General features: G+C 32.4%; 5 protein-coding genes across 5 annotated transcripts; 2 read left to right on the top strand and 3 right to left on the bottom strand.

Moving 5' to 3' along the window:
* Nucleotides 1–158: 158 nt before the first annotated feature.
* Nucleotides 159–992, bottom strand: LOC111685838. The gene is made up of 2 exons (XM_046950042.1): nt 851–992; nt 159–777 (listed from the first exon to the last, which is right to left on the bottom strand). The coding sequence occupies exons 1-2, from the start codon at nt 899–901 to the stop codon at nt 205–207; spliced, it is 624 nt and encodes a 207-aa protein (XP_046805998.1). The 5' UTR covers nt 902–992; the 3' UTR covers nt 159–204.
* Nucleotides 993–3127: 2135 nt separating this feature from the next.
* On the bottom strand, nt 3128–3897 carry LOC111685839. Its single transcript, XM_046949998.1, has 2 exons — nt 3824–3897; nt 3128–3763 (listed from the first exon to the last, which is right to left on the bottom strand). Exons 1-2 carry the CDS (start codon nt 3872–3874, stop codon nt 3161–3163), a joined length of 654 nt encoding a protein of 217 aa, XP_046805954.1. The 5' UTR covers nt 3875–3897; the 3' UTR covers nt 3128–3160.
* Nucleotides 3898–5193: 1296 nt separating this feature from the next.
* LOC124419691 lies at nt 5194–6067 on the top strand. Its single transcript, XM_046950016.1, has 2 exons — nt 5194–5351; nt 5416–6067. Exons 1-2 carry the CDS (start codon nt 5301–5303, stop codon nt 5995–5997), a joined length of 633 nt encoding a protein of 210 aa, XP_046805972.1. The 5' UTR covers nt 5194–5300; the 3' UTR covers nt 5998–6067.
* A 1439-nt stretch (nt 6068–7506) lies between these two features.
* Nucleotides 7507–8357, bottom strand: LOC111685856. Its single transcript, XM_023448138.2, has 2 exons — nt 8198–8357; nt 7507–8141 (listed from the first exon to the last, which is right to left on the bottom strand). Exons 1-2 carry the CDS (start codon nt 8243–8245, stop codon nt 7551–7553), a joined length of 639 nt encoding a protein of 212 aa, XP_023303906.2. The 5' UTR covers nt 8246–8357; the 3' UTR covers nt 7507–7550.
* Nucleotides 8358–12032: 3675 nt separating this feature from the next.
* Nucleotides 12033–12877, top strand: LOC111685849. The gene is made up of 2 exons (XM_023448130.2): nt 12033–12182; nt 12243–12877. The coding sequence occupies exons 1-2, from the start codon at nt 12132–12134 to the stop codon at nt 12819–12821; spliced, it is 630 nt and encodes a 209-aa protein (XP_023303898.2). The 5' UTR covers nt 12033–12131; the 3' UTR covers nt 12822–12877.
* The last annotated feature ends 269 nt before the right edge of the window (nt 12878–13146 follow it).

Raw genomic sequence — 13146 nt, 5'->3', positions numbered from 1 at the left:
TATCTATATATCTATCTATCTATCTATCTATCTATCTATCTATCTATCTATCTATCTATCTATCTATCTATCTATCTATCTATCTATCTATCTATCTATTTATCTATCAATAATTCCTTCGGTGAAACCCATTATTCCATTTTCAAAAATAAACGATCTTAAACTTTTCCATTTATTAACACACAAACATATTTTTATGACAAATTAACCCATTATTATAACATATTCCAGGACTGCAGCAAATTTTTTGCTAAATTCAGTTGAGGCCTTAAACTCTTCCAACCATGCCACCGAACCTTTATCCATCTGATCCTTAGACTCTTCAAATTTCGCAATAAAACCATCGGCAAATACATGGAATTTATTAATAAATTCTCTATTGTTACTTTCACAACCGTATTTGTTTAATATATCCAAAATAAATTTCGCTTCTGGCGACTTCTCATCCTCAGGCATTTTATAATATTTTTGCCAAATATCACCAAAATTTTCTATTAAAATCCAGATATCCTGCACGTCTCTCCTTGAGTTATCATATTTTTCAACAAATTGTTTTAAATTATTTTTAAATGTTTCTACTTCAGGTTTATCATTTGCGATGAGTTCCTCATCTTTGAGAATATTACGAGAGATTTCTACACCACGGGCAATATATTCCTTGCCTAATGATGAGAGGTTGTCGAAGGCATAAACTAAAACTGGTTTTCGTGGTGTTGTATTAGAGAGTACTTGTTCTTCGACATCATTAAAATTTATAGTATTTCTGCCAAAAGTTGTCTGAAAAAATAATGTCGCAACCAGATTTGGTTTTTTTTATAATGAATTTTTTTTTTTTTTGAGCCCAACTTACTGGCGTTAGACTGAATATGAGATATATTGCAAATATTTGATATGTCCGCATTGCTTGTGTTGTTTGCTTAATGTTGTGTTAAGAACTGATGAGTTCTAATTTACCAAGATTTGTATATAAATTCCTCAGCCGAGTCTTGAAATATTTGTTTATTTTAAATGTTATCACGATTTTTTACCCTACACCATTATAAAGTGAGGGTTATATGCGTTTGTACTGATGTTTGTAACACTCAAAAATATTGATCCTTCACTAGCAATGTCCGTATTTAGATATATCTGTATGTTTGTCTATATGTCTGTCTGTCTGTCTGTCTGTCTGTCTGTCTATCTGTCTGTGTGTCCGTCTTTCTGTCCGTCCCAAACCTTGCCAAAGCTAGTGCTCTCTTCACAGGTCGAAATTTTCAAGATAATTTGGACCAGTGGCGGGAGCACAAGTTCAAAATATAAAAATGATGTAGGGTATCTTATGGTCGGTCATGACCGGCTATAGACTATACATTTTTATATAAATCTGTATAATATACTTATTAAAAACTTTAAAAAACAAACAATAATCCATGGCATAATTAAGTCCATCTATCTACATACAGTATTGTTCAAAACCTAAGCAATCCTGTTGGGTCGGCAACAGCACCTAGAGACCGGTAGAGACGTAACAGATTCTTACTTATAGAGAACACATTGTGGCAAATCTGCTATGAATAGAGTTTTCTATAACTGGACATGGAAGGAAAATTCAAGGAAGGAAATTACTCTCTTTCGGCAACATATGTACACATCATATAGACTTCACCGTCCATTAGTCTTTTAACCACAACTTACTATTTCGGTGAAATGGGTTTTAAACGACAGCCACTACATGGATTCTGAAGGAACCTCAACCAACTGACCAGCCAGGAGAAGTTCTGCATGCAACTTGCACCCATAGTACCAGATTATGTGGTTCTCTAGGTCGACTCCACGTCAAATCATAGGAAGTAAAGTCCGAAAGAGTCCCGCCAAACTAACAGGTCTTGGTAGCACCTCTTTACCTTGGCATGACAATACACAAGGCAACATGCCCCGGGGGAGGTGATAAGTTGATTTTTCCACCCTTAAAGTATATATGAAAATTCTGCAACCTTATAGATACCAGAGTCGATTAAGTCATGTCCGTCTATCTAGTTGTCTGTTTGTTATGCGTGTGGGTGTCTATGTATATGTTAAAATTGCATGCTTAAATAAAAATCAACAGCAACATTGTATTGGAAATATCTTGGTTTTGAATGTGTGTTGGTTTTATTGCCTTGAGTATTTTGTTTTTTTGTTGTGTTATTTCGTTAAGTGTTGTTGCTGTTGTTTCATTTGTTTTGCTATTGCTCCAGTAATAATAGAGTAGAGAACAATAAAATGCATAAATTAAAATTTTATTAAATTAGTCTTTTTTTTATAAAACACTATAGTGAAGCGTATTCAAGATTCGGCAATGGCAAACTTCTTACTTGTTTAATTTTTTTCTTTGATAAGAAGGTTATAGAGCTTGGGAAATATTTTAATTCGCAAAACAAATTTATAAATTTTCATTAAAAATGCAATAACATTTACTTAAATTCAATAATTAAATGTCAAATAATTGGAAAATTTGTTTTTTAAATATTTATTATGGAAATATGTATGTATGCATGTATATAAGTATGAATGTAAATATGTAAGTATGTATACATTTAATAAGGCTATTTATGGAAACTTGATACAATAAATGATCTCAGAAAAATGTTAATCAAATACTAAAATTACAATCATATAAACTTATTTAGTTTATTTAGACTTTATTTTGACTATAGATTGGTCTAGACTGTAGATTAGAAAATATGCCTGACTATCGACTAGACTAAAGACCAGACTATAGACAATACTATAGGCCAGAATATAAACTAGACATTAGACTACACTAGACTATATACTATACTATAAACTAGATTATAGACTAGAATACAGACTATACTTATCTATAATCTAGTCTACAGTCTAGTCTATAGTCTAGTCTATACTCTAGTCTATAGTCTAGTCTATAGTCTAGTCTATAGTCTAGTCTATAGTCTAGTCTATAGTCTAGTCTATAGTCTAGTCTATAGTCTAGTCTATAGTCTAGTCTATAGTCTAGTCTATAGTCTAGTCTATAGTCTAGTCTATAGTCTAGTCTATAGTCTAGTCTATAGTCTAGTCTATAGTTTACTCTATAGTTTACTCTATAGTCTAGTCTATAGTCTAGTGTAATATAAATAAAATTAGCAAATTTAATTAAATCAAATTTATTAAAAAAATTATATTACATCTCCTTCTTGAACAATTCAAAAAATCCGCTAAAAGCGTCAATTTTTTTCTCAGTATTATTAAAAGTTTTAAACTTTTCATACCAATCCAACATGGGCTTCTCCAAGTGCTCCTTATGCTCCTCGAACATACTAACAAAATTATTCTCAAATTTCTTAAACTCAGCTAAGAATCTAGTGGCTACATCACTGCCTTTGTGTTTCTTTAGAAGTTCCAAGATATAATTGTTTTCAGGAGTGATCTTATCCTCAGCAATATGAAAATACTTATCAACGGCATCTGTATACATAGCAATTATATTCCACACCATGCGAAAATTTCTACTTGATTCATATTTTTCCACAAACTCTTTTAGTTTAGTTTTGAACTCTAAAATTTCGGCATTAGTATTGCCCGACAGGGATTCATCATTCAAAATACGATTACTTACTACATCGGCATTGTTAGCATACTGTAGGCCCAATGATATGAAATTATCATATGTAAAGAGTAAAAGTTTTTGTTTAGTTGTTGGATTTGTTCTAGTATTTCTATCTTCTTCAGAAGTATCATAGAATTGATAGGTATCTTTTACGGGTTTAGTATATGTCACAGATATCTGTTAGGGGGGAATATGAAATTATTGATAGAATGATAATAGTTCGTAATCCCTGCATACCTGTATTAAAAATATCAACATAAAAAATGTGCAAATTTTATTTGCCTCCATGTTACTTGTTAACTGGTTTCTAAACAACTGATATATTATTTTTTGCAAAATCAAATCAAGTATTAAATTTTTCTCCTGATATTGTTAAAGGTTATCAAATTTCCATTAACCCTTAAGAGCAGATTTTATTTATTGTGATCTGCAAACAACATATGAATCATTAAACAAAGTAGTTAGTTCATACATTTCCATGAAAAATTTTAAAATTTAATATAAACTATAGTTGAGACTATAGTTTAGACTACAGTTTATACTTAAGCCCAAACAATTGCATATACTAAAGTCCAGTCAATAGAGACTTTAAACAAAGGCCTATACTATGGTCCAGACTTTTATTATTTGTCCAGCCCTTAATCTATACTATAGTTCAGACTATAGTCTACATTACAGGACAGACTATAGTGTATACTATAGTTCCCCCTATAGTATATACTAAAGACTAGACTATACTATAGTCTACACTAAAATACAGACTTTAGTCTATACTATAGTTCAGTCTTTACTGTCTTTACTGTAGTCTTACATAGTCCCGGTTATAGTCCACTCTATAGTCCAGACAATTGGCATGACTATAGCCTGGACTATACTATAGACCATAGTCTGCGCTATGCAGTACTATAATTCAGACTATAGTCCCAACTATAGTCAATACTATGCTCCAGACAATAGTCCAGACTATTCTGGACTATATTAAGAACTATAATCTGGTCTATAGTCTGGACTATTGCCTGGACTAAAGTTTTGGCTATGATTGGGACCACTGTTTGGACTATAGTCTATATTATAATCCACACTATAGGTATTCGTATTGTCTGAACTATACAGGACTATAGACAGACTACAGTCTGAACTATAGTCTAGACTTTTTTATAGTTTGGAATATAATCGAAACTATAGTATAGACTATAGAATAGTCCAGTCCATACTATAGTTCAGACAATAGTGACGACTATAGTCTGGATTATACTATAGAATATACTTAGTCCAATCAGTAGTTGACTATATTCCCAATTATGGTCTAGAATAAAGTACATACTATAGTTCAGACTATATTCTGGAAGGTAGTTTGAACTATGATCTGGTCTATAGTCTGGACTATTGTCTGGACTATCGTTTGGACTATAATCGAATCTATAGTATAGACTTTTGTCTTAGTATAGTCCAGTCTCTAATCAATAGTATAGTCCAAACAGTAGTCTATACTTTTGTTGCTTTTAATTCTTTCTTTGTTTGCAGGTGAATATATATTAAAATTGGAACCTTTCATTACAGGTTAATAGAATTTTGATAACCTTTTAAATAAATCCAAAGAAATATTAGAAATAGAACAAACAAACAAACAGTTTTCTTAAATTTTGTATAAATTCTATAGTTTTCTTCAAATCTTTAGCAGTTCTTTAGAAATCGCTTAACAAACAATTCCACAATGTCGTCTTATAAAATTTACACCATATTTTTGGTGTTCTTTTTAACACAGGTATGCGTTTGGTAATTTAATTGGTAAGTCATATAAATTTTCCCATTTTATTCGTTCTCAACAGGTTTTCGCTAAACCCCTGGAGGATACTTTTCAATTTTTTGACACTTCCGAAGAGGAACAGAAAATAAGAGCAAATCCAACACCTGAACAGAAACTTCTGATCTATACATTTGATAATTTCGTATCTTTGGGCAAACACTATGGTGCTAATGTCCTCGAAGTCTGTCGTAATATTTTAAAAGATGAATCTCTTAAAGGCAATGATAAACCCGAAGTTTTGGAATTTAAGAAAAATTTAACTTCGTTTGTGGAAAAATATGAATCTAATAAAAATCCTCAATTAATGTGGGATATTATTGAAATGTATTCCGATACTACCGAAAAATATGCTCATATACCCGACGATAAGGCTACGCCAGAATCAAGTTATATTTTGGAACTTCTAAATAAATATAATGCCCGTGATATTGCCGTTAAATTCGCAAGTGAATTTAAAACGTTTATGGATAATTTCGTTGCCATGTTTGAGGAGAATAAGGAACATCTGGAGAAGCCTATGTTGGATTGGTATGAAAAGTTTAAGACTCTTACCGAATATGAGGATAAACTTGATGCTTTTACTGGATTTTTGGAATTGAATTAAAATGGAGGATTATGACGAGATCTTGATTTGAATGATATGTTTGAATAAATAGAAAAATTTGTTAAATATATATTTGTTTTGATGTTGAAAATTTTTACATCGGGGGCTTAACGTTTATTCCAGACTATAGTTCGGACTATAGGCCAGGATATAGTCTAGACTATAGTCCAGACAATAGTAAAGACTGTAGTTCAGACAATAGTTTAGACTTTAGTCCAGACTATAGCCTAGACTATATTCCAGACTATAGCCTAGACTATATTCCAGACTATAGCCCAGACTATAGTTCAGACTATAGTCCAGACTATAGTCCAGACTATAGTCCAGACTATAACCCAGACTATTGTCCAGACTATAGCCCAGACTATTGTCAGACTATAGCCCAGACTATAGTCCAGACTTTAGTCTTGACTATAGTCCAGGCTCTAGTCTAGACTATAGTCCAGACTCTAGTCTTGACTATAGTCCAGGCTCTAGTCTAGACTATAGTCCAGACTCTAGTCCAAACTATAGTCCAGACTTTAGTCCAGACAATAGTCCAGATTATAGTCCAGACTATAGCCCAGACTATAGTTCAAACTATATAGTCTAGGCAATAATTTAGGCTGCAGTCCAGACTATAGTCCAGATTATAGTCTAGGCTATAGTCCAGACAATAGTCCAGACAATAGTCCAGACTGTAGTCCAGACTGTATTTAAGACTGTAGTTCAGTTTGTATTCCAGACAATAGTCCAAACTATAGTCCAGACAATAGTCCAGACAATAGTCCAAACAATAGTCCAGACAATAGTCCAGACAATAGTCCGGACTATAGTCGAGACTATAGTCCAGGCTATAGTCCATACAATACTCCATGCTATAGTCAATACAATAGTCCCGACTGTAGTCCATACAAAAGTCCAGACTATAGTCCGAACAATAGTCCAGATTTTAGTTCAAACTATTATCTAGATTATAGTCTATACAGAAGTTCAGATTATAGTCCAGACTTTGGTCCAGACTATAGTCCAGGCTATAGTCCAGACAATAATCCAGACAATAGTCCAGATTATAGTCTATACAGTAGTCATGACAATAGACTATAGTCCAGACTCTAGTCTAGACAATAGTCCAGAATGTAGTCCAAACAATAGTCCAAGCTATAGTCCGTACTATAGTTCAGTAAAGATTATAGTTCTGACAAAATATTTCAGACAATAGTGCAGACTGTAGTCCAGACTGTAGTCCAGACTATAGACCAGATTATAGTTCTAACTATAGTCAAGTCTATAGTCCTGATTATAGTTCAAACCATATAGTCCAGACGATAGTCCAAACTATATTCCAGACTGTAGACTAACATATAAATCAAACTATAGTCCTGGCTTCAGTCAAGACTAAAGTCTATACTATAACCCAGATTAATGTTCAAACTAATGTCTAGTCTATAGCCTTAATTTCAGAAACCCCTTGAGACTTCTATAAATCTCATAAATATATTGAAATCCATAAAAATCCAACACAAATTATTTACAACAATTATAACTCATATATTTTATAAAATCCATTCTTTTTAATCAACCAATTCCAAAAAGCCACTAAAAGCATCGATTTTTTCTTCAAAATCCGATATAGACGAAAACTTTTCATACCAATCCAAAATGGGCTTATCCAAATGTTCTTTCTGCTCTTCGAATAGCTTGCTAAAATTGGACATAAACGAGATGAATTCTACAGCAAATTCCAATATAACATCTTGGGCATTGTATTTCTTTAGGATTCCCTCGATAAATGTAGACTCGGGAGTAATAGCGTCCTCGGGCATATCAATATATTTATCAACAGTATCGGTATAAATGTCCAAAATATCCCATAAATCTTTTTCTTTTTTATTCGATTCATAGTGTTCCAAATACAGGGTTAAATTCTTTTTAACTTCCAAAACTTCTGGTTTATCATTGGCAATCATGGCTTCATCTTTGAGTACAAGACGACTAATGTTGGCAGCACTTTTGGAGTAATGTTTGGCCAATGATACGAAATTGTCATAAGTGAAGAGAACAAGTTTCTGTGCTGGAGTGGGATTTTTTCTAATTTCATCTTCTTCATCGGAAGAAGAGAATAATGATTCCGAGGAATGATCTATAGCCTTGCCCCAAGCGTTCTAAAAAAATATATCTTTCATTTTTTTTTTTTCAAAAAATATTGATTTCTACTTACCTGTACTAAGACCAGAACCATAAATATGGTAAAAATTTTAAAAGACATTACTTTTTGTGAATTGTTTTCTCAAAGACTTCTCCAGCTGTACTAGTGACAAATATTATTTTACTTTATTTTTATATAAACAAATTTTAATTTCTTAATTAATTACTTTCTCCTAATTACGCATTAAGGTTATCACAATTAACCTGTATTAGAAATTTTAATTTATAATTCAATTAATAAACAAAGAAAGAATTAATTGTAAAAAAAACTTCAAACAATTTTTATAGATTTTTTATCAGGCACTTAAAATTGGGGAGAATCTAGAACAAAATACATTAACGTTAAAGATTAACGACCTAAGATGAATCACAACAAAAATATTATACTTAATCTGTGTAAACCAGGCGTTATGAACAATTTTATTTCAACAAAATTTCTTAACAAGTCTGTAATTTATAATCTAGTTCAAATTCAAGTCTATAATCTATACTAGTCTATAGTCTTTTTTATTCTATAGTCTAGTCTATAGTCCAGTCTATAGTCTAGTTTATAGTCTGGGATATAGTCTAGCCGATAGTCTAGTAAATAGTCTACCATAGTCTAGTTTACAGTCTAGTCTATTATGTAGTCTATAGTCTAGTCTATAGTCTAGTCTATAGTCTAGTCTATAGTCTAGTCTATAGTCTAGTCTATAGTCTAGTCTATAGTCTAGTCTATAGTCTAGTCTATAGTCTAGTCTATAGTCTAGTCTATAGTCTAGTCTATAGTCTAGTCTATAGTCTAGTCTATAGTCTAGTCTATAGTCTAGTCTATAGTCTAGTCTATAGTCTAGTCTATAGTCTAGTCTATAGTCTAGTCTATAGTCTAGTCTATAGTCTAGTCTATAGTCTAGTCTATAGTCTAGTCTATAGTCTAGTCTATAGTCTAGTCTATAGTCTAGTCTATAGTCTAGTCTATAGTCTAGTCTATAGTCTAGTCTATAGTCTAGTCTATAGTCTAGTCTATAGTCTAGTCTATAGTCTAGCCTATAGTCTAGTCTATAGTCTAGTCTATAGTCTAGTCTATAGTCTAGTCTATAGTCTAGTCTATAGTCTAGTCTATAGTCTAGTCTATAGTCTAGTCTATAGTCTAGTCTATAGTCTAGTCTATAGTCTAGTCTATAGTCTAGTCTATAGTCTAGTCTATAGTCTAGTCTATAGTCTAGTCTATAGTCTAGTCTATAGTCTAGTCTATAGTCTAGTCTATAGTCTAGTCTATAGTCTAGTCTATAGTCTAGTCTATAGTCTAGTCTATAGTCTAGTCTATAGTCTAGTCTATAGTCTAGTCTATAGTCTAGTCTATAGTCTAGTCTATAGTCTAGTCTATAGTCTAGTCTATAGTCTAGTCTATAGTCTAGTCTATAGTCTAGTCTATAGTCTAGTCTATAGTCTAGTCTATAGTCTAGTCTATAGTCTAGTCTATAGTCTAGTCTATAGTCTAGTCTATAGTCTAGTCTATAGTCTAGTCTATAGTCTAGTCTATAGTCTAGTCTATAGTCTAGTCTATAGTCTAGTCTATAGTCTAGTCTATAGTCTAGTCTATAGTCTAGTCTATAGTCTAGTCTATAGTCTAGTCTATAGTCTAGTCTATAGTCTAGTCTATAGTCTATTCTATAGTCTAGTCTATAGTCTAGTCTATAGTCTAGTCTATAGTCTAGTCTATAGTCTAGTCTATAGTCTAGTCTATAGTCTAGTCTATAGTCTAGTCTATAGTCTAGTCTATAGTCTAGTCTATAGTCTAGTCTATAGTCTAGTCTATAGTCTAGTCTATAGTCTAGTCTATAGTCTAGTCTATAGTCTAGTCTATAGTCTAGTCTATAGTCTAGTCTATAGTCTAGTCTATAGTCTAGTCTATAGTCTAGTCTATAGTCTAGTCTATAGTCTAGTTTATAGTCTAGTCTATAGTCTAGTCTATAGTCTAGTCTATAGTCTAGTCTATAGTCTAGTCTGTAGTCTTGTCTGTAGTCTAGTCTATAGTCTAGTCTATAGTCTAGTCTATAGTCTAGTCTATAGTCTAGTCTATAGTCTAGTCTATAGTCTAGTCTATAGTCTAGTCTATAGTCTAGTCTATAGTCTAGTTTTTAGTCTAGTCTAGTTTTTAGTCTAGTCTATAGTCTAGTTTATAGTCTAGTCTATAGTCTAGTCTATAGTCTAGTCATAGTCTAGTCATAGTCTAGTCATAGTCTAGTCATAGTCTAGTCATAGTCTAGTCATAGTCTAGTCATAGTCTAGTCATAGTCTAGTCATAGTCTAGTCATAGTCTAGTCATAGTCTAGTCATAGTCTAGTCATAGTCTAGTCATAGTCTAGTCATAGTCTAGTCATAGTCTAGTCATAGTCTAGTCATAGTCTAGTCATAGTCTAGTCATAGTCTAGTCATAGTCTAGTCATAGCCTAGTCATAGTCTAGTCATAGTCTAGTCATAGTCTAGTCATAGTCTAGTCATAGTCTAGTCATAGTCTAGTCATAGTCTAGTCATAGTCTAGTCATAGTCTAGTCATAGTCTAGTCATAGTCTAGTCATAGTCTAGTCATAGTCTAGTCATAGTCTAGTCATAGTCTAGTCATAGTCTAGTCATAGTCTAGTCATAGTCTAGTCATAGTCTAGTCATAGTCTAGTCATAGTCTAGTCATAGTCTAGTCATAGTCTAGTCATAGTCTAGTCATAGTCTAGTCATAGTCTAGTCATAGTCTAGTCATAGTCTAGTCATAGTCTAGTCATAGTCTAGTCATAGTCTAGTCATAGTCTAGTCATAGTCTAGTCATAGTCTAGTCATAGTCTAGTCATAGTCTAGTCATAATCTAGTCATAGTCTAGTCATAGTCTAGTCATAGTCTAGTCATAGTCTAGTCATAGTCTAGTCATAGTCTAGTCATAGTCTAGTCATAGTCTAGTCATAGTCTAGTCATAGTCTAGTCATAGTCTAGTCATAGTCTAGTCATAGTCTAGTCATAGTCTAGTCATAGTCTAGTCATAGTCTAGTCATAGTCTAGTCATAGTCTAGTCATAGTCTAGTCATAGTCTAGTCATAGTCTAGTCATAGTCTAGTCATAGTCTAGTCATAGTCTAGTCATAGTCTAGTCATAGTCTAGTCATAGTCTAGTCATAGTCTTGTCTATAGTCTAGTCTATAGTCTAGTCATAGTCTAGTCATAGTCTAGTCATAGTCTAGTCATAGTCTAGTCATAGTCTAGTCATAGTCTAGTCATAGTCTAGTCATAGTCTAGTCATAGTCTAGTCATAGTCTAGTCATATTCTAGTCATAGTCTAGTCACAGTCTAGTCATAGTCTAGTCATAGTCTAGTCATAGTCTAGTCATAGTCTAGTCATAGTCTAGTCTATAGTCTAGTCATAGTCTAGTCATAGTCTAGTCATAGTCTAGTCATAGTCGAGTCATAGTCTAGTCATAGTCTAGTCATAGTCTAGTCATAGTCTAGTCATAGTCTAGTCATAGTCTAGTCATAGTCTAGTCATAGTCTAGTCATAGTCTAGTCATAGTCTAGTCATAGTCTAGTCATAGTCTAGTCATAGTCTAGTCATAGTCTAGTCATAGTCTAGTCATAGTCTAGTCATAGTCTAGTCATAGTCTAGTCATAGTCTAGTCATAGTCTAGTAAAGCTGATATGTACAGGAAAAGCGAAGACTAAATTTGAAGAAAACATTTATTTATTTATTTCACAGCTAAATGTTTAATTACCTCACAAATATGGTCTTAGTATACAACTGATGCAGCCGATTTGCTATAACAGATGGGGCGTTCAAATTTAGAATACATTCTCTGATAATAATACGATGATAACCTCTCGAGAATTTGAAAATTTTTTTTATAAAAAAATAAAAAAAATCAAGTATAAAAGGCGGAACATTTTCTAATTATGCATCAGTAGCTTTTTTAATAAGACAACTCAACAATGTCAAAGTCAAAAATTTGTACAATTTTTATGGTCTTGTTCTTGGCCCAAGTAAGTTTGAAGCATAAAAATATATATTTTTCTTTTTTATAAAACTATATATATTATCAGGCCGCTTTGGGTAAATCAGTAGACACTTCGAACTCTGTAGAGTCTTCTGAAGAAACTGTTAAAAATTTCACACCCAAACAACGTCTTATCACCTATATGGCTATTAGTATCATTGGCATGGTTCAAGAGTATTCCGACAAATGTATGAATGTCAGCCGTAGTATTTTAAAAGATGAAGATTTCTTGGCCCACCATGAGCCCATGGTTGTAGAATTCAAAAACAATTTAACTCAGTTTGTTGAAGCCACCGAAGCCAACAAAGATATGGAAAAAATGTTCGATTTTGTTGACATATTCTCGAACACTACCGATTTTTATTATGAAATCCCTGAGGATAAAGTCACTCCCGAACAGAAATACATTATTGAAGTTTTGAACAAACATCACTATAAGGACATTGAAATTGAAATGAACAAATTATTCGAACCTTTCTCTGAGAAATTCATGAAAATGTTTAATGAATACAGAAGCGACTTGGATAAGCCTATGTTGGACTGGTATGAAAGATATCAACAAATCGAAGATTTTGAAGAAAAATTGGAGGCATTTACCGAATTGACTAAAATAGTTGATGATTAAAATATTGGCTAAGCAAAATTGTTGTAGAATAAATAACAAATAATAAATTAAAAAAAGAAAAATTGTATTATTATTGAACAATCTTACAATATAATTCACTCCTAATTTATAATTTGTTTAAAAGATCCTTTACAACAAATACGGGAAGGGTACATTGGTTAATAGAGTTAAAGTAAGATAATATATATAGAAATAGAACTGAACTAAAATTGAAGTGGAACTGAACTAGAAATGAACTAGAACTGAAATAGAACTGAACTAGAACTGAACTAGAACTGAACTAGAACTGAACTAGAACTGAACTAGAACTGAACTAGAACTGAAC

The sequence above is a fragment of the Lucilia cuprina genome, chromosome 2 (genome assembly GCF_022045245.1).
Source record: "Lucilia cuprina isolate Lc7/37 chromosome 2, ASM2204524v1, whole genome shotgun sequence".
Lineage (NCBI taxonomy): Eukaryota > Metazoa > Arthropoda > Insecta > Diptera > Calliphoridae > Lucilia > Lucilia cuprina.
Note: the sequence above shows the minus strand (reverse complement) of the source record. Positions and strands in the feature narration are given on the sequence as shown.

Coding starts and splice junctions, on each gene's coding strand:
- LOC111685838 (XM_046950042.1), bottom strand. CDS start 901: ATGCGGACATATCAAATATTTGCAATATATCTCATATTCAGTCTAACG. Junction 778..850: donor TCATATTCAGTCTAACGCCA/GTAAGTTGGGCT, acceptor TTATTTTTTCAG/ACAACTTTTGGCAGAAATAC.
- LOC111685839 (XM_046949998.1), bottom strand. CDS start 3,874: ATGGAGGCAAATAAAATTTGCACATTTTTTATGTTGATATTTTTAATA. Junction 3,764..3,823: donor TGTTGATATTTTTAATACAG/GTATGCAGGGAT, acceptor CCCCCCTAACAG/ATATCTGTGACATATACTAA.
- LOC124419691 (XM_046950016.1), top strand. CDS start 5,301: ATGTCGTCTTATAAAATTTACACCATATTTTTGGTGTTCTTTTTAACA. Junction 5,352..5,415: donor TGGTGTTCTTTTTAACACAG/GTATGCGTTTGG, acceptor CGTTCTCAACAG/GTTTTCGCTAAACCCCTGGA.
- LOC111685856 (XM_023448138.2), bottom strand. CDS start 8,245: ATGTCTTTTAAAATTTTTACCATATTTATGGTTCTGGTCTTAGTACAG. Junction 8,142..8,197: donor TGGTTCTGGTCTTAGTACAG/GTAAGTAGAAAT, acceptor ATATTTTTTTAG/AACGCTTGGGGCAAGGCTAT.
- LOC111685849 (XM_023448130.2), top strand. CDS start 12,132: ATGTCAAAGTCAAAAATTTGTACAATTTTTATGGTCTTGTTCTTGGCC. Junction 12,183..12,242: donor TGGTCTTGTTCTTGGCCCAA/GTAAGTTTGAAG, acceptor ATATATTATCAG/GCCGCTTTGGGTAAATCAGT.